General features: G+C 38.5%; 2 protein-coding genes across 9 annotated transcripts in view; one reads left to right on the top strand and one right to left on the bottom strand.

Moving 5' to 3' along the window:
* The first annotated feature begins 1,505 nt into the window (after positions 1–1,505).
* Positions 1,506–10,952, top strand: SPMIP3 (sperm microtubule inner protein 3). The gene is made up of 4 exons (XM_072992984.2): positions 1,506–1,573; positions 3,494–3,586; positions 4,994–5,173; positions 7,751–10,952. Exons 1-4 carry the CDS (start codon positions 1,506–1,508, stop codon positions 7,854–7,856), a joined length of 447 nt encoding a protein of 148 aa, XP_072849085.1. The 3' UTR covers positions 7,857–10,952.
* ADSS2 (adenylosuccinate synthase 2) overlaps positions 10,410–20,232 on the bottom strand; it is a 53,529-nt gene continuing 43,706 nt past the window's right edge. For 5 of the 8 annotated variants that reach the window (XM_020787829.3, XM_020787836.3, XM_072992976.2 and 2 more), the window contains 2 exons: positions 18,161–18,310; positions 10,410–13,944 (listed from right to left, as the gene is read on the bottom strand). In XM_020787829.3, coding sequence (XP_020643488.2) covers positions 13,892–13,944; positions 18,161–18,310 — 203 coding nt within the window. In that variant the 3' untranslated portion in view covers positions 10,410–13,891. The remainder of the gene's footprint in view (positions 13,945–18,160; positions 18,311–20,232) is intronic. The other 3 variants (XR_012084584.2, XR_012084583.2, XR_012084582.2) reach the window with 3 other exon arrangements.

The raw sequence follows: 20,232 nt of genomic DNA, 5'->3' as shown, positions 1-20,232 counted from the left end.
TCTGCTCTTGGATTCAGACATGACTTAAGTTCTGCCCACAACTTAAGTTTTAACACCTGCATCTTTTTTCAAGTTGCAAAGAAGTACAGTGGTGCCTTGCTAGACAATGATAATCCGTTCCACTGAAATTGCAGTTTAGTGAAATCATCATCTACCGAAAAGCATTTTCCCATTGGAATGCATTGAAACCTGTTTAATGCATTCCAATGGGGAAGAATCGTCGTTGTCTAGCGAAGATCGGCAATAAGAAAGCCGCTTTGTGAACCGCCAATCAGCTGTTTAAATAGCTGTCTTGCAAAGCTTAGGTCCCGAAAACACCCATTTTGCGAGCACGGAGGGAGCTGTGAAAATCGTCTTCTAGCGAAAATCGGTTTGCGAAGCAGGAACCAAACATTGTCCAGCAAAATTCCCCCATAGGAATCACTGTTTTGCGAATCACTATAGCGATCACAAAGTCAATGTCTAGTGAAAAAACTGTCATGCGGTGTAACTGTTTAGCGAGGCACCACTGTATTTTTAAGCATTTGGGTCTAGTTTTCTTTACAGCTGTAAGACTTTTGTACTTCCACAACTCTGATATATTTTGTGCATATGGAGCATAGAAGCAATAAAGCTTGTGGAATTAGACAAGCTGTTGTTGTCTAGAACTATTGAAACAATGAGAAGACCTATAATTTGAAACTCTGACGGCTTTTGATAAGATTTCCTGCAACTGTTTGGTTTCATTCTGGAGTTAACCCTTTTCTGAAAGAAAAGCCAGCTGTGATGAACAAAGATGTCTGATTTTTCCCCTGGAGATCTTTAAAGTTTTGTAGCACTCCTAGGGAGGGTCAAGAGGGTTCAAGAATATGTTGCATGGGCCCACCATTGTTACAAAACTGGCAGATTACTGTACAAATACATACTATCTAGCACAAAAGTAAGATTCATCAGTTGCTCGTACAATATAAGAATAGTCAGCCAGGATTTGGCAGTTGCCAGAAAGATTTATAAAAAACTAAACTGTTTGGTTTTGGGTTGTGGCCACAAAACACAAATCTGAAACTTCTGTAATTGTCTCCTGTAACTAGTTTGATAAAAAGTACAATTTTGAGAGTCAGTTATATAAAATGTCTATGTATTCACTGGTGATACATGAAGTCATTTTATCTATTTGTATCGTGCTCACAAATATATTTTTGTATACATATCTATATGAGAGATAAATAGCAGCTATAATCACTTTAATTTAATGCTGTTTATATATAAACATATATGTACAAAACTCAGTATCAAGCCTGCCTACCTATATAGTTTCTAATATATGTACAGTACAATTTTAGAAGTGAAGTCTCAGGAGAGGGGAACTGCACAGCTAATGACATATTAATTATTTGATTTTAATGTTGCATATTCATTCGCCCTTTTAAATATTACTTAAACTTCAATATGTATGCTAATTGTAACAGTGATTTTATGTGATTTATTAATAAGAAGTATATCATTCTGTGATTTTTCCAGTTCTTATGGCAGGACATGCTACAGCAGTAAGATTACGGCAGTTTGTAGATCCAGCCCCAGAAATCCCTCCAGGGTAAAGTATGAGAAACTAAGAATAGTTCTCAAGAGTTGGTTCAGGATTCAGTCATCCAGGTTCAGATTCTGTAAGACATTGATTTTGTTATTTGGCTGCAGAGCCAAAGGTTGGGAGTTTGATTCTCTGTACCTTCTACAAGTAAAGGCAGCCTGTATGGCCATGGGCACACTGGACAGTCCCAGGGCACCCCCAGAAGAAGGTAATGGTAAAACCACTTTGGAGTATTCTCTACCTGGAAAATACTGAAAAGGGTCGCCATAAGTTGGAATTGACCTTACAGTGCAGGATGATGATGATTCCAAATAAGGACATTCAATGCAGACAATGTAACAAACCTCAATTATAGCCTTTTGCATATTTGTATACATGTAATTCAAGCAATTTTGGATAAACACAAAGGTTTGCACACATTATTTTGATAATCATCCAAATAAACATCCAGCAATGAAAAGGAAGCCTAATATATTGATGTAAATAAAATTTTACCTTCCATTGAGTATCCAGAAGACTGCAGCTACAAGGGGCTTTTGATAAAACTGCAATTGCCCTATATAGTTCTAAGGACTCTTGGTTTTCTATAATATTTTGATGAACATAAGAGAGTTGGATCCATAATCTGCTTTCTGTGGACAGATGGCTTCTTCCATGCGTGAGATGTGTTTGATCCAGCAAAGAAATCCTCCTGGCAGAATGGAGGAAGCAATCTTCATCACTCTCCCCTCAGGCTACAGTCCCTTGTGCCTCCCTCCCCCCCATCTGCTTTGGAGAGTTGCGAGAAACCCCTGGAACAGCATGGAAGATGGTGCTGGTGACTGCAGAGGGAGGGGAGATCAGTGATGATCATTCCTCCTCTTTTAATCAGCAGGATATTTTGAAGTAGGATTTTGTTCAGTGAATACTCACATACTGGCATAAAAGCAGCAGGATCCACCCTTTTGTCAGAATACAACAAATGTGTGAAATAGAGATGCCAACGATCATCGAACATTTGTAAGACTTGTAGGCTACAGATCTAATCATACTGAACTGGGATAAAAAGCACACTTAATTCTGAGTAAACATGTCCATGATTTGGTTTTTCATAATGCTTTTTTAAAAATATAGTACATCAACATATGCCGCGCTTTACAGAGTACAAGAGGGCTAGTCCCTAGATTGAAGAATTTACAAGCTGAATTTTACAAAAGAGCAAGAAAGGAGATTAGGGCTAAACAGAGAAAGAAAGTGATATTATTTTGATCACATGTACATAAGCGCATTTATGCACATAGTTCTTGCTAAGGAGGGAAAAGCAACATTTATCATAATTAGGTTGTCACTGCAATTGCAAAACAGAGCTTTTGTACACTTCCTTGATAAACACATAAAATAAGCAGACATAGCCCGATAACATAATTAGCACTGTTGTGGTAGTATGTATCTGTGATGCTTTCCAACCATCTTACATCTTCTAGTATATAATATTAATAGTTTTTCAGACAGCTTATTGTCTCACCCTTCTACTGAATTCACAGCATGCAAGTCTGCTTATAACAAATCAAACTAAAACAACTGCACCCATTTCGGCTACAGTCACACAAACTGGAAAACATACATTCCTTGCCAGCTCATACACAAATAGTGACTTCACATATTTTATGACAGAAATGAATAGGCTAATATTCAATACAATGCTATAGGGTATTCCAAAATGTGACACACAATCAGCCTTGGACCTTATGTGTAAACTAGGAATGCTCCTTCCAATATTTCTACATTGTTTTAGATCTACCAAAATTAATGCAACTTCTGACTTTTTTTAAAAAGGGGGGGAAAACCACATGTTAAAAATATACTTGGAAAGAATAGCCAGAATGTTTTCTGTTAATTTCATAAACAGTACTTGAAAAATAAAATCCAGATGCATTTTGTTACTAGAATTATCCATCATCAAGGAAAGGATGTTCTTGGTTACTATCCAGGGCAGCTGGCACGTCTTCATATTGCATATGCTCCTGAAGGGAAGCCAAGGTAAGAAAACATTTTGTACTGTTCAGCTCTTCATCCCTCAGGTGTTTTAACTGATTAATACTAATTGTCAGCAACAAGCATATACCTAGAACATTCTGCATATGGCCCTTTTCAACTTTAATGTAGTAAATCACAGCGGCAGGCAGGAGGAAGTTTCCTTCAGTCTCTCCTGCACTCCATTCATTCCTTTAATTTCCAAAATTTTTAAAAAGTTCTTAATAATATCACTTTCAGCAAGGCTGAATTTTCATTAAAATTCTCTCATGAAAAGAACTCAGGATGTCTAATATTTGCACACTAAAAACCATTATGTCCTAAGCACAACATGGAAAAATTAAAGAGAAAAAATAGAGGAAAATCAAGTTTGCATAGTATTTTCAGTTTTACAAAAAAAAAGAACTAAAAATGACAGAAACCATAGAAATGTAGTAATGCAGATATCCTTAGATAGACAAGTACCGTTCTCCAGTACAAATCACAAATTTGGGGGTCCAGATGTTTTCAGACTAGAACTCCCAAAAGTCTTGAACAGTAAGCAATGTGAACTATGGCTTCCGGGAGCTCTTGCCCATGAATGTCTATAACCCAAGTTTAGGAACCATGGGAGGATATACATATTGACAGCAGGAGTACCATTTAGGTGGTTTCTTAAAGATTCTTGGCTCAAGCCAGTGCAAGAGTGAGAAAACCACATTATGAAACTGCTTGAAAATAAGCACCAGGATTGACTTTACCCATGACACAAACTGGCACTGATATACAGAACCTACACTTACATACATAGAAGTCAGTAGACTGCTTCAAAAATGACTGATCCCTTGGCTTTAACATTACACTCTATTTTAAAAAAACACACACACACACACACACACACACACACACACACACACACACACACACACACACACACACACACACACACACACACACACACACACACACAGTGTTAAACAAACACAATACCTTATCCCTCAGGTGCAAAAAATTGAAACTGTGTACTTGGCACAGATATTTTTAAAAATTATTCGCAAAAACCACATGCAGAGCTTTTTAATGCAAAACAAATGTTTCGCTATTAACAAGTTATTTATTTTATGCGGCAGTAAGCTTCCACAGCAGAATTGATGCAGTTTACATTGACTAGCTGACACTTATATAGTTTCACTGGCAATATTTTAATAATTTCATTGGGTCAAGTGAATTATAATAGTTTATTATGAAAATCTCAGTATAAGGCATCATGGTTTTAATACCTATTAGATTGCATCAGGATTAAAACTGAACAGCCTGTTTGAACAGGATATTAGAATAAGCATTTAGGTAGTTTGCTGTACTTACTGGTAGCTTATGTTTTATCAGACCAGATGTCAACAAGAGATTACTTAGCTATTTATGTTTTTTATCTAGATATTTTACAAAGCTGCAGCCAATTCCAGTAAAAGATGAACTTGCACCTCACCATACATTTGACAATTTAATTCTGAAGCAGTATATCTACTACCAAAAGACAAAGAAGAGAGTCCTTGACTGGTACACACAAACCACATACAGAGAAGCATTCACATTACCATTTTACAAGTCTGGTAAGTAAATTCATAGCTAGCTAAAGCATACAATCAGCATGTTTTGTTTTTTAAAAAAACACCCCCTAGTTCAAAAAATAATGTTATGCACTGATTTACCTATTGACTTTTATGTACCTCTCACAATTTTTAAAAGGCAAACGGAAGCTTTCAATATTAATTGAATATCAACATAGCAAAGTACTTGTCAGCTTCGCGCTGTAATGTGCAGAGTTATCTGATTGAAGAAACACACACGCGCTCTTCTTCTGTACAAAAAGACACATGTATTAACAAATATACAAATACAGTGGTGCCTCGCTTAACGAGCGCACCGTACAATGACGAAATTGCATAGCGATCCCTTTTTTGGAATCGCTAATGCGATCGCTCAACGACTTTTAGATAGGGCGAAACTCGCTTTGCGAAGATCGGTAAGCGTTTCGCTTACCGATCTTCACAAAACGAAGCCCCGACGATCAGCTGTTCGGCGGACAAAATGGCCGCCGGAAGCCCCAAAATGGCCACGCACAGCGTTTTCACGCCCTCCCCTCGCTTACCGAGGGCGCGAAAATAGCTGCTGGCCATAGGAAACTTCGCTGAACGGTGAGTAAAGGAGCCTATTGGAACGCATTAAACAATGTTTAATGCGTTCCAATGGCTTTCCCTGTCCCGTTCAGCGATGTTTCGCTATAGCGAAGGTTAATCCGGAACGGATTAACCTCGCTATGCGAGGCACCACTGTATACAAACTGGCAGACCTTCGGCATAGCAGCCAAAAATATAGGCAAAGTGGCATGCCATAGAGGATAGTAGCATAGGAAAGAAGATACATTAATGTCCACACTGTTCACTTATATACAGTTACACTGTTCCTTCTATCCAATCACTGGAAGTATTGCATCATCTTCCTCCATGTGGGTGTCACCTCTTCTCCAGGCATTTCATCATCTTCTCCTTTGTCACAGTGACTCAGCAGTCACACAGCTGTTCATTATGGCAGCTTATTAATGTTACATTCAATAACTGTTCAGGCCTATAAAATTATAATATCTTGACAGTACTATAGAATATTCTGAAGGACTGATGCAGAAGGTGGTTGGCAGAATAATTTTAATTCCAGTTCATGTACATTCTCCATTTAATATCTAGATTTTTTAAAATCTGATATTGATGCACACTACATCATAACCTGAAACAGAACCAGTGACACCATTTTTCATGGACAGCTGACAACAGTAAATGCAAAAAAGTACAAAAACCTAGTTCAACAGCAGCACCGCACATAGCTGACCTAAAATCTAAAATGGTATTTATTTTTTTAAAAAGTTCTTTTTACATTTCAAGATTATACAGTGAAAAGTAGTTTGAATTACTTTTCCAACCTTGCAAACTTCACCAATTAGGTAAAACTATTAGTTCATGGATTAGTAGTCTGTTATCAGAGAATTCCTGCTCTGGCTTTTGAGACTTTTCCCCTCAGAATTATCTCTATTAAAACACACACACACACACACACGCACACATGGAACAAATGAACGAAAAAGTCACAAACCCTCTTCTCAGACTATGTTTGCATGAAGTTTTCCATCACCCTACCAGCATGAGTGTAATGCTTAAAACTTGTTTCTCAAGCTAGTAGTCCTGTAAGGCACATGATCTCTTTTCTATCAGCATCAACAGAGCAGGCAAAAAATAAATGGCACTGTTTGTGTGTCAGCCAATGAGATTTGTCAAATAATAAAATGAAAATAACTGAGTTCTTATTAGACATTGACATGATAGATTACTCGGTTAAAAGTTCCTTTCTTATGCTACTGCTTGACAAAACTGTTCCCAGGCTTGGATCAGCAGAGTCTTTGAGTCCAAATTCTGTAGCTCTTCTTCACAATCTGGCTGAGATTCAGGAATGATTTGTCAGTTCAGAATAGTCAGTCAAGAGAGGAAACATCAAATTAAAAGGGGCATTAGGATGAGGCAAAAACTAAGATAAAGTGGAAAAATAAAGCAGAACTAACAGCACTAACAGCCTGTTTCCCTGACAATAAGACCTAACCTGAAAATAAGCCCTAGTATGATTTTTCAGAATGCTCATAATGTAAGCCCTTTCCCAAAAATAAGCCCCAGTTAAGTGTAACTTCGCCCTCCATCATTGTGCAGCAGATGATGACATGAGTGTATTTGAATAAATGCAGATTGTTGTATATGAAAAAACATCCTCTGAAAACAAGCCCTAATACTTTACTTACTTTTTACTTTACTTTTACTTTAATTAGATTTATAACCCACCCCTCTAGACCAGGTCTACTCTGGGCGGGGTATAAATTTACGCTTTTTGGAGCAAAAATTAGTATAAGACCCTGTCTTATTTTCGGGGAAACATGGTAATTTAAAAAACAGTGATCCACAGATCATTCAGAAGACAGAATGAAAAATATGTTGCTGATAGATTTGTATTCGAAGAATTTGATGTAGGCTTGTTTATCCCGTTTTATACAATGCGAACACTGAAGTTCTGCACAATGTTGCCAACTTTTGAATTTGTTTGTTTTCAAGCAGAAAGGGCTGAATTCTTTCTTTCTTCTTTTAATATTACAGACAGTTCTAAGAATGGCTATCACCCAAGAACTGAGGCTGAATCACTGTCAGTTTGGAAAAGTATTTCGACCAAGAGGCACAATTTTAAACCTTCATTTATGGGAGTCTGATCAGTTCTTTCACCTGGATTAAAAATAACAAACAACAGCACGGAAGAACCTTTCAATACTGCTTCTGTCAAAAAGAGAAAGGATTGCTACTAATAATATAAGGATGATATGGTAATTTCAAGTGCAATCTGTATGACTCAGAATCCTTCTAAACTTCCATTTAAAATATGGAAGAACTGTACAAAGTAGTTCTATTATATCCCATCAAGTCCGAACTTAGAGAACCAGGGCTTTCAAGGTCAGTGTGATATTTAAGGAGTGGTTTTACCAATTCTATGTCTTCAAGTAAATTTCCATGACCCATTAGATATTCAAACCCAAGTCTCCTGCATTCTATCCTGTCACTTTACCCACTACGTACACTGGGTATCAATATACAGTGGTACCTCGCAAGACGATTACCCCTCAAAATGACGAATCCGCATGATGACGAGGTTTTGTGACCACCATTTTGCTTCACAAAACAGTGATTCCTATGGAGGAATTTCGCTGGACAACGATTTGGGCCGCGCTTCACAGACCGTTTTTTCGCAAGACGATTTTTACAGCTGATTGTCGGCTTTGCAAAATGGCTTCCCTAGGGGCTATCTTCGCAAAACGGGTGTTTTCGGGCCCGTTTTTCGCAAGACAGCGATTTAAAACAGCTGATCGGCGCTTCGCAAAGTGGCGATTTTTGCTGGACGACAACGATTTCCCCCCATTGGAACGCATTAAATGGGTTTCAATGCATTCCAATGGGGAAACGCTTGTCGCAAGACGATGTTTTCACAAGACAGCAATTTCAATGGCATGAATTAACATCATCTTGCAGGGCACCACTGTAAATTTATAAGTACATGGAAACTGTAAATGAAGGTAATGAAGAGCTAAACCCAACTATTAGTCCCATATAGTGTGTTGACTTAATTTCATTCACTCAGTGGATCTACTCTAGTTGGAACTAACAATGGAGTTTAGGTCATAATAAATATGTACGTAGTTGTGGTGCAGCTGTTCATACACAGAGATCAGCCACTGTTGTAAGTAGTCTTACAGAAAAGAAAGAAGCATTGAGTTTGTATTCATGAAGGCTTTCACGGCCGGGATCTAATGGTTGTTGTGGGTTTTTCAGGCTTCTTGGCCGTGTTCTGAAAGTGGTTTTTCCTAATGTTTCGCCAGTCTCTGTTGCCGGCATCTTCAGAGGACAGCAGGACAGTTTGTTGTCCTCTGAAGATGCCGGCCACAGAGACTGGCGAAACGTTAGGAAAAACCACTTTCAGAACACGGCCAAGAAGCCCGAAAAACCCACAACAACCAGCATTGAGTTTATTTGTCTGACACAGACACAAGAGTAAAAGCTGTTACTATTACTGAATCTAGAAATTACCATCTTTAATTCTAATTTATTATTATATGGTTCTGCTCAAAGCTTAGAAAAGCTACTTTCTGGACAAAGCTTAGAAACCTCAGGGAAGTATGGCCATTAAAGGATTCTGGGAGTTAACAATCTAAAAATACTAATTTTTCCATGCTGTGATTCTGCTTTTCCGAGAAGTTTCTTTCCACCTCTCTTTCATCCTATATGGAGTATACATGCACACATTTTGCAACTGTTAGAAACGTCACTGGTAATATTTAATTTTATTCATGTTTGTGTAGAAGTCTGACAATATGCTGCCAAAGTGAACTAATTTTCCAGGTATTATTTTTATTATTACCACTGTTTCTCTTTTGTGGTGCAGTGCAGTACAGACACAATTAAGTACACACTGGCAACTTTGCATCTGTTTTTGAACTCTTAATCCAACAAGTGGGTAGATGTGTACTTATGAATTGAAGGATGGAAACAACCTGTACGAACCCAACAATAAAAAAGAATTCAGTGCTAACTTCCCAAGAAGTACGGGGAAAGGAGACTGCATTATTATACCTTCGTTTGGAGAAAAGAATCAACGACAAAATCTCTATCAATGTAACAAAGCAATGTGAAAATGTAGTCCCATTTCTAACCCAAAATTAACAAATTCCAAAAGAAATGAGTCATCTATGAGTAAAATGAAATGGTCATACACTTTCTGGAATGTGACGTGGTAGAACAGTTCTTAATTATTTCACATCTGCCCTCTGTTTACATCATCAGGTGGGTTTTAAGGGCCAATGCTCAATTCGGGTATCTCCAGAATACTGCTTAATGTCAAACAAAAAATGAAAAAAAAAAAAGAATTTTTTTGTCATTTATCTGATCCACATGAAAAAATAATGGGATTCTCCCATTGCACCAGGGCCACTCCTATCTTGTGCTGTTGCTGCTGCACAAAAGGGCAGAAAAATTGTCCAGTATAACTCCATGAATCCCCTCCTTTTTCCCCAGAGTTGTTTACTGCTGAAGACCTGGAGAGCTCTTTCTCCCTGTTTTGCATTATTACTATTCGTCCCTAAAAGAAGTGACACAATAGCAGAATTAAGGAAAAGGAAAAAGCTAAGGACTTTTAGCTCTTTGACATCATTCCATTGTCCTCAGGCAGAGAAACAGCTGTTGAGAAATCTCAAAAGGATTCAATGGGACCACATATATAGTTTATATTTGTGTAGTGCAAAGTAAGAAAAAAACCTCTTTATTGTTAGGTAAATACATAGGAGTACATCACTGCATAGAACGCTACAAACAAGCGAAAAACTACCTGACACAGAAATACTAAAGAACTACTAATGTCACCAATTAAGTAGACAAGAAAAACCCCACTGGGTCAGGTCAAGGACCTATCCAATTCACCATCCTGTCTTCCATAGTGGCCCACCTGAAGCCTGTGCAAAATCCACAAGTGATGTGTGAGCAACAGTCCTTTCTTCTTGTTGTTTCCTGGAAAATGGTATACAGGAGCCTGATTCATTCTGTGCTATGCATACAATCAAAACAATATACTCCTAAGAATGGATAATATTTAATTGGCAAAGAGAAAACAAAGCAGAAAACAGAAAGAACTGAAATAAGAAAAACAACTTTTGTTGTTTGTAAATCTAGGAGAGGTGCAGATCTTAAAAATGCTTCAGTGCTAACTGAGTAAAAAATCTGATTGGGCAGAATTTTAGAACTATTTCTTACCAAAGCCTTTTTTTTTTTTTTAAAAGAATGTTTTATGACTTGATACAGGATTTTGCTTTTAATTTTCAGTAGTCAAAAACTGGGATTTGGCACAACAGGACACAATCACCTGATATCAATCAAGGCAATGAACGTCTGTGATAAAAAAAAGGCAACCAAAAAAGAGGGAAAATTATACCTATTGGCGAGCTGCAAGAGCACTGAGTAGGGACTGTTTCAGCCAAAAATACTTGAAAGGGAGCAGCATATTTAGTAACAAATACAACTCAGTATATTAATTTTTGGTTCACATGAGAGGCCAATTTTGGGATGTAGCAGACCTTGGAAAAAATGAAGACAACACATTCTTAAGGGCTTGGGAAGACCTAACAAAGGGTTTTCAGGCAGCACAGGAAGCTAATAAGGAGGAGAGGCAAGAAGGCTCCACAACACGAGTAGATTGGTGTTGCACAATTCTGGGTTTGACCCATGATTATTACAAACTCTTAGCTAACAAGCCAATCAAGGATTCGTACAACAAATAACTTCGTACACAAATATATACAGAAGTTATGTATAATACATAACAGAAAATCTTTCACACTACTGTCTGACCCACAGCAGATTGATAAATGATTGTGTACAAATTCAGCAAGCACAAGGAATTCTAATTTTTAAAGATATATTTTGGCACCAGGGTATTTATTTTTCTTGTGTGTATGCCGTTCAAGATTCTGATCACATTCTGAATGAATAAGATGCAATTTTTACATTATGATTTAGCTGCATAATTTAAACATTCAGACTCAATACTTAGCAAGTGTAATTGTGTCACAAGCATCTTTGTAATCAACTATAATTAGTGAGTTTCTTTTACCTTAGCAATCTTGTATAGTTGTGTTTTTCCCCATTTTTTCCTCTGTATTTTTAAAAAATTCCTTGTAAAAAAGAAAAGAAATGTTAACTAATATATTAAACTGATGTTTTAAATATACCAAGATTAAAGCATAGAATGACTAGATGGCTACCAGTTGAAGAATGTAGTATTAATACCAATTGGCAACTTAATGCTAACTTTCCCAGAAAGCAAGGGTGGTATTTTCATAGAAAAATATTTCTAAGTTCTTCTCCCTGTTTCCAACTTTCCATCAAAATCCCAATTCTCTTTCTCTAAGATTCAAGTTCCTAGATATATTTTCTAGAATTGGAAAAAAAACAAAAACAAAAAAAATCAAACCAAAATATACTGTATGGAGTGTGATTTCAAATATTACAGACCTCAGCAAGACTAGAAAACTGTAGAATTCCAAGGGGGCTGGGCTGTGAGGGGCACTTGTAGATAGGAACAGTGTACAACTGAGCAAAAAATCATTTAGCTAATAACCTCTTTTTTAGGAGAAAGGTGGATAAATTATTTTTAATAAATAAAAAAAATAAAAATGTCAATAAAGATATAAACACACTGAGTATGGTGCACATTTCTGACCAATACTTTTAACACTCTGAAATAAACAGAGGCATAAATGCGGTTTTGCAGAATGAGATGGTCAAAATGTGGCCCATGGACTCCATGTGAGCATTTCTGCTGCCTCCAGAAGGTTTCTCAGGATCCCCAAGAATGGTTGATTTTACATGGTACAGCTCATGTGGCAAGAGGCATAGGCACCTGAATGAGTGTAATGTATACCAGTTAACATGGGTCCCCAACCCCTGGTCCGTGGCCTGGTGCTGGTCCGTGGGCTTGCCGGAACTGGGCCATGGAGATGGATCTCTGCCCCCGATGTGCACAGTGGGCATGTCGCGCTTGCGCAGGGGTGTTGTCCTCAGATCTTGCCCATCCTTCTTACAGAATATAAAGTGAAGGGTCAACCTTCAGTTTACAAAATAAAAACTGAGAGCTAATGGCAGATCAAGTTAAATATAATGCAATAATCAGGTGTAAGATAAATTAGTCAAATTAACAAGCATGCAATGCAATGAAAAGAAGTAACTGTAAAACAGAAACGTGAGATGTAGAACTTAATTTCTTAGGTCTTTCTTAAGGTGATTTCAGGTTTTTAGAAACCAATTTACTGTAAATGCTGTCTTCAATGACTGTTCACTTATGTTAATGAACACAGTAACCATAACCCAAGTTGATGCATTCATGTCCAAGGAGCAAAACTATGCAAGATCTACGCATCTCGTATTTGGTCATCCTCTCAGTACCTTTGGATGACTTTGGTAAGAACTGAGGGATCATTGGAAAGAAGGCGGAAAAACAGCATAAAAGTAGTATAACAACAATGAAACTTTGTTAAGGTACTTTGTCCAGTACTGAGTATAAGACACGCCTGTAATGTTTTCAGTATTTTCATTTATAAATTATGTTGTTGAACTGTATACATATTAAACATCCCTTCCAAACTACCAGCTCATCACCATAGTTTTAATAAAAACTGTAACAAAAGTGTAGGATTTTTTTTTCATCATTTAAAAAATCATTCTTTTAGATCACAAACTACATCAGCAGCCATACAGGGAAAAACAGCTTTAGAAGTACAAATGAGGATGAAAAATTCTCTGTGCAAAAACTGCATTAGTTATTTTAAGCATCTAATATTTTCAGGAAATAACATCACCAAAAACAGCGAAACAAAAAAGATAAAATGGGCCATGAAAGAAATGCAATTTAAGATTTTGAGAAAAACTTTTGGGACAAATATTTCAAGGGAAAAAAAAGCTGGTGGCACCATGACAAATGTTGGCAATAGTGATAAGTGCCCTGGAATCTGCGAAATGTTAAAAGAAATGATACTGATAGCTGTCCAAGTCTTTCTAGACAGAAGATTTGTTTTTCAGACCATCTCTAGTTCTTTTGCATTCAAGGTCCAACTTTCAAAAATTCAGCTCTCATCAGGCTAAGAATAAAAGATATAAGAGTGAGCAGTCCATTGAGGAGTGTGTTTTCTTTTTCTCCATTTATTCAATACATTCAGAAGAGCTGGATCATCGACTCTCTCGATTTTCCTACTCCAATCCATTTAACTGCAAGAACAAAAAAAAAAATATTTACTGCAGGATACCTTGCAATGCTAAATTACGTTCAACATCTTTTCAAAAGAGCTTTACTGTAGACAACAACCATGTAATGTCCCACTCCTTAATACTGCCTGGCTTCCCCATTCTTCCGAGGCAAAGCTATGGAGTTTTGCAATGGATCTCAAATGTAACATCCCACTCCTTAATACTGCCTAGCTTCCCCATTCTTCCAAGGCAAAGCTATGGAGTTTTGCAATGGATCTCAAAGGATTCACTGGAAAACTATTCAATTTGCCAGTCTCTGAAAGATCTAATTACATATTCTGGAGTTTAAAAAAACTATTTGTGCATAAAAAACAATAACAATATGTTAAATCAAGTGTAGAGTATGGAAATATCAGATCGACCAATTTATGCAACTGATGCTTATACTTCCTTAAGCTCAGCAAAACTGGAATACTATCCAACGCAGTTATTGTTCTTTAGTTGTTAAGTTGTGTCCAACTCTTCGTGACCGCATGGACCAGAGCACGGCAGTCCCTCCTGCCTTCCACTGCCTCCCAGAGTTTGGTCAAATTCATGTTGGTAGCTTCTGTGACACTGTCCAATCATCTTGTCCTCTGTTGTCCCCTTCTCCTCTTGCCTTCACACTTTCCCAACATCAGGGTCTTTTGCAGGTAATCTTTTCTTCTCATGAGATGGCCAAAGTATTGGAGCCTCAGCTTCAGGATCTGTCCTTCAAGGGAGAATTCAGGCTTGATTTCCTTTAGAATGTATAGGTTTGTTCTCCTTGCAGTCCAGGGGACTCTCAAGAGTCTCCTCCAGCACCACAATTCAAAACCATCAATTCTTCGGCGGTCAGCTTTCTTTATGGTCCAGCTCTCACTCCCATATATTGCTACTGGAAAAACAATAGCTTTGGCTATGCGGACCTTTGTCTGCAAGGCGATGTCTCTGCTTTTTAAGATGCTGTCGAGGTTTGTCATCACTTTCCTCCCAAGAAGCATGTGTCTTTTAATTTTGTGGCTGCTCTCACCATCTGCAGTGATCATAGAGCCCAAGAAAGTAAACTCTGTCACTACCTCCATATGTTCCTCTTCTATTAGCCAGGAGGTGATGGGATCAGTGGCCATGATCTTAATTTTTTTGACTTCAGACCATTTTTGGTGTTCTCCTCTTTCACCCTCATTAAGTTCTTTAATTCTTCCTCCCTTTCTGTCATCAGAGTGGTATCATCTGCACATCTGAGGTGGTTGATATTTCTTCCGGCAATCTTAATTCCAGTTTGGGATTCTTCCAGTCCTGCCTTCCGCATGATGTATTCTGCATATAAGTTAAATAAGCAGGGGGACAATATACAGATTGTCATACTTCTTTCCCAATTTTGAACCAATCGGTTGGTCCATATACATTTCTAACTGTTGCTTCCTGTCTCACATATAGATTTTTCAGGAGACAGATAAGGTGCTCAGGGACTCCCATTTCTTTAAGGACTTGCCATAGTTTGCTGTGGTCCACCCAGTCAAAGGCTTTTGCGCAGTCAATGAAGCAAGAGCAGTGTTTTTCTGGAACACTCTGTCTTTCTCCATAATCCAAAGCATGTTAGCAATTTGGTCACTAGTTCCTCTGTCCCTTTGAAATCCAACTTGTACTTCTGGAGTTCTCGGTCTACATATTGCTGAAGCCTACATTGAAGAGCTTCGTGGCGCAGTGGTTAAAACGCTGTACTGCAGCTAAAACTGTGCTCACAACCTGGGGTTCAAATCCCAGGTAGCCGGCTCAAGGTTGACTCAGCCTTCCATCCTTCCGAGGTCGGTAAAATGAGTACCCAGCTTGCTGGGGGGGGGCAATGTGTAGCCTGTATAATTAAATTGTAAACCGCCCGGAGAGTGCTTGTAGCGCTATGGGGCAGTATATAAGTCCAATAAATAAATAAATAAATAAATAGGATTTTTAGCATAACCTTGCTAGCATGTGAAATGAGTGCATTTGAACGTTAGTTGGAGCATTCTTTGGCACTGCCCTTCTTTGGGATTGGGATGTAAACTGATCTTTTCTGATCATCTGGCCACTGCTGAGTTTTCCAAACTTGCTGGCATCTTGAGTGTAGCACCTTAACAGTGTCATATTTTAAGATTTTAAATAGTTCAACTGGAATGCCGTCACCTCCACTGGCCTTTTTGTTAGCCATGCTACCTAAGGCCCACTTGACTTCGCTCTGGAGGATGTCTGGCTCAAGGTCAGCAGCCACACTATCTGGGTGGTCCAGGACATCCAGATCTTTCTGGTATAATTCCTCTGTGTATTCTTGCCACCTCTTCTTGATGCCTTCTACTTCTGTTAGGTCCCTAGCATTTTTGTTGCTGCCTCCTATATAATGTGTCCATCCATAATTCTTCAGGCACACTGTCCACCAAATCTAGTTCCTTTAAATCTGTTCTTCACTTCCACTGTGTATTCATACGGGATTTGGTTTAGATTATACCTGACTAGCCCAGTGTTTTTCCTACTTTCTTCAGTTTAAGCTTGAATTTTGCTATAAGAAGCTGATGATCAGAGCCAGAATCAGCTCCAGATCTTCTTTTTGCTGACTGTGTAGAGCTTCCCCATCGTTGGCTGCAGAGAATATAATCAATCTGATTTTGGTATTGCCCATCTGGTGATATCCATGTGTAGAGTCGCCTCTTGTGTTTTTGGAAAAGAGTGTTGACAAAACTCTATTAGCCTTTGCCCTGCTTCGTTTTGAAATCTAAGGCCAAACTTACCTGTTGTTCTTTTTATCTCTTGGCTCCCTACTTTAGCATTCCGGGTCCCCTTTAACGGCAAGAATATCTTTCTTTGGTGTCAGTTCTAGAAGGTCTTGTGAGTCTTCATAGAATTAGTCAATTTCAGCCTGTTCAGCATCGGTAATTGGTGCATAAACTTGGATTACTGTGCTGCTGAAAGGTGTGCCTTGGAAATTGAAATCATTCTATCATTTTTGAGATTATATCCCAGTACTGCTTTTCCCACTCTTTTGTAGACTATGAGGGCTACTCCATTTCTTCTATGGGATTCTTGCCCACAATAGTACATATTATAATTGTCCGAACTGAATTTGCCCATTGCCATCCATTTTCGTTTACTGACGCCCAGGATCTCAATGTTTATTCTTGCCATCTCCTGTTTGACCACAGTTAGCTCACCAGGGTTTATAGATCTTACATTCCAGGTTCCTATGCAGTATTTTTTTTTTTTTTGGGAGTATCAGACTTTCCTTTCATTTCCAGGCACGTCTGCAGCTGAGCGCCCTTTTGGCTTTGGCCCAACCACTTCATTAGCTCTGGAGTTACTTGTACTTATCCTTTGCTGTTCCTCAGTACCATGTTGGACGTCGTCTGACCTGAGGGGATCACTTCCAGCATCGTATCTTTTAGCCTTTTGTTTCTGTTCATGGAGGTTTCTTGGCAAAGATACTGGAGTGGCTTGCCAGTTCCTGCTACAGGTGGATTGCATTTAGTCAGAACTCTCTACTATGACCTGTCCATCTTGGCTGTCCCTGCACTGCACAGCTCATAGCTTTTCTGAATTACTGAAGCCCCTTCGCCATGACAAGGCAGCAATCCGTGGAGAACAGAGTTATTAGAGAACACTAATTGTAGGCTACTCATCTCTAATAACTCACAATAGTTCAAAAGGATCTTCCCAATCAACTAAAACTGTTGTCTTAAATTATTGCCTCTAAACCAATTCCCTTTTTAGAAGTCAAGAACATGAAGAGATCTAGAAATAAGCTGAGACCTTAAGATTCCTTGGAGCTACTCTGTCACTGATTGTGACTTGCAGGAGAGACTATATACTATTATAAAATAGTATGCAGACCCTTAGTGTCATTTTACTGATCATGGTTTCGCAAATGTGTATATAGAGCAAAATCTATGAGAGAGCAAAGTAAAAAATAGCTAACAAGAACATTCTCTAGGCAAAATCCAGTTAGGTAACTCTGAACCAACAGCAATCCAGCAGCATTAGTATTCAAAGCTCCCCCTTTGAGGTTTCCCCAGGGCAAAAGGGAGTCCTAGGGAGCCTGAGAACCTTAAAGGAGGAGGACAGAAACATAAACACTATAAATTAGATGTTTCCAGCACCACATCTTGGTTACATCATGCAAAGTTATAACAACAGGATTCTGCCCTTTGTCAACAGGACGTCTTTCTCTGAAGGGTGTACAAATGAATCCTACCTGGAACACCTAGCTCCATTTCTATAAATCGAACATAGTTTTGTGCATTTATAGGCAGTTCATCAAAGGTTCTTGCATTTGATATGTCTGTTTTCCACCCTGGGAAGGTTTCATACTGAACTTGTACTTTATTTAAGACTTCTTGGTTTGCTAAGAAGAAAGAACACCATCAATACATCAACATAAAACTGCTACAAAAATTTTACTCTAATTCTAGTTACCAGTTAAATCAGACTAATCAATTACTCAGGTGAGGAAACTGCAATTACAAGTGAACAAAGGAATAAAAGAGGTAACCATTTCATAGAATCTTATTATGGTACAGCAGATTGTCGCCAGTGAAGCAGTCAACATTTGTATATCTCATCTTGCACCAGTCATATGACTTGGTACACAACAATCAATATAAGCCTGTATTTCTTAACTAACAACAAATTGTCAAGAGATTTACACCATTTCATCTACATTGGCATATGAAAGCACTAAGATTCTGGCCATATTTTTATCGCAGATACAGTGGAACCTCTACTTACAAACGTCTCTACCTACGAACAAACCAACTTAGGAACAGCTCTGTTCGGAAAATTTTGCTTGTACTTGCGAACGGACCTTCAACATATGAAGAAAAAAACCTTGGGGGAGGCGGGGAAAGTGCAAAATTTGAACTTTCAGTTGACCATTGGCCAGCGAAGAGGCTGCTTGTCTGCAACATCACTCATCCAAGCGGTTAGAGAGCGGACAGGGAGAGAGTCTTCAGACTACCTGGTACTGCCTGGTACTGTACAGTACTGCCTGGTACTGTACTGTACGGACTGTATTTTTTGGCTTTTTTTAATTTTTGATTTTTCAACTTCCTTTTTTTAAACAGAGACAGACTGCCTGTTCTGTATGAGTGCACTGTATTTACTGTACTGTACAGGGTTTTTTGCAGCTTGGTGGGGGGGGTAGGGCTAGGTGTGGGGGGTTGTTTCTGTGCCCTGATGGGTCTTGCAGTGTGGATTTAAAATGTAAAAAGTAGACTGTAATATTAAATTTAAATTAAATGTGAAAATTAGACTGTAGTTTTAAAATGTAAAATTTATTTATTTTTGCATTCTCTGGCTTCTAGGGTTTGTATACCATGACCTCTCTTTTTTTTTTAAATGTGACTCCCAAGTCTTCTTTTCTTTGGGGATCTGTTTGCTGTAATGATGATTGCTGGTTGTTGATGCAAGCAGGCAGGTTTTAAAATGGAGTTTAAAATAAGAGTTTTAAAATAGAGTCTACCGTAGACTCAAGGCCTCCCCCCACCCCACACCCATTGTCTTAACTGCCCCCATGCTCTCTTTTTGAGATGAGTTCTGTGCTGGAATACAGTAATGGTTGCTGACTGCTGGTGCAAGCAGGCTTTAAAACGGAATTTAGACTCAAGTCTCTACCCCCCCATGCTCTCTTTTTGTGATGTGCGGCTTGAATAATGGTTGCTGGATTCTGTGCCTTTTTGGGTTTGTGTACTGTGGTGTGCTGAACAGTACATAGTCATGGCTCCAAAGAAAGAACAGGGCAAAGGCAAAAATTTTTTATCATATCCATTGAAACAAAAAAGGACATCATCAAAAAGCATGAAGCTGGTATGCGTGTGATGGAACTGGCTGCTGAATACAAGATGGCAAAGTCAACCATCGGCACCATCTTAAAGAAGAAAGATGTCTTGAAAGACATTGATGTTGCAAAAGGAGTCGCAATCCTATCAAAGAAAAGGCCACACCTGATGGAAGAAGTGGAAAAACTTTTACCGGTCTGGATCAACGAGAAACAGTTGGAAGGGGAATGCATCAGTGGAGCCAAGATCTGTGAAAAAGCGAAGAAGCTGCACAGTGATTTAATGGAAAGAAACCCTCTGGAAGTGCAGCACAAGAAGAATTCAGAGCCAACAGGAGGTGGTTTCAGAAGTTCCAAAAGAGAAGTGGCATCGACTGCGTTACAAGACATGGGGAGGCTGCAAGTTCTGACCATGATGCTGCAGAAGCCTGCAAGTTGGAGTCTGCCCAATTCATCAAGGAAAAAGACTATCTCCCACAGCAAGTCTTCAA

Source organism: Pogona vitticeps, chromosome 1, assembly GCF_051106095.1.
Source record: "Pogona vitticeps strain Pit_001003342236 chromosome 1, PviZW2.1, whole genome shotgun sequence".
Classification (NCBI taxonomy): domain Eukaryota; kingdom Metazoa; phylum Chordata; class Lepidosauria; order Squamata; family Agamidae; genus Pogona; species Pogona vitticeps.
Note: the sequence above shows the minus strand (reverse complement) of the source record. Positions and strands in the feature narration are given on the sequence as shown.

What these genes read in the sequence shown, in the direction of transcription:
- SPMIP3 (XM_072992984.2), top strand. Translation starts at nt 1,506, where the DNA reads ATGGCAGGACATGCTACAGCAGTAAGATTACGGCAGTTTGTAGATCCA. An exon ending in GCCCCAGAAATCCCTCCAGG is followed by an intron (nt 1,574 to 3,493) that starts GTAAAGTATGAG and finishes TTTTGTTACTAG; the next exon opens with AATTATCCATCATCAAGGAA. An exon ending in GCTCCTGAAGGGAAGCCAAG is followed by an intron (nt 3,587 to 4,993) that starts GTAAGAAAACAT and finishes TTTTTTATCTAG; the next exon opens with ATATTTTACAAAGCTGCAGC.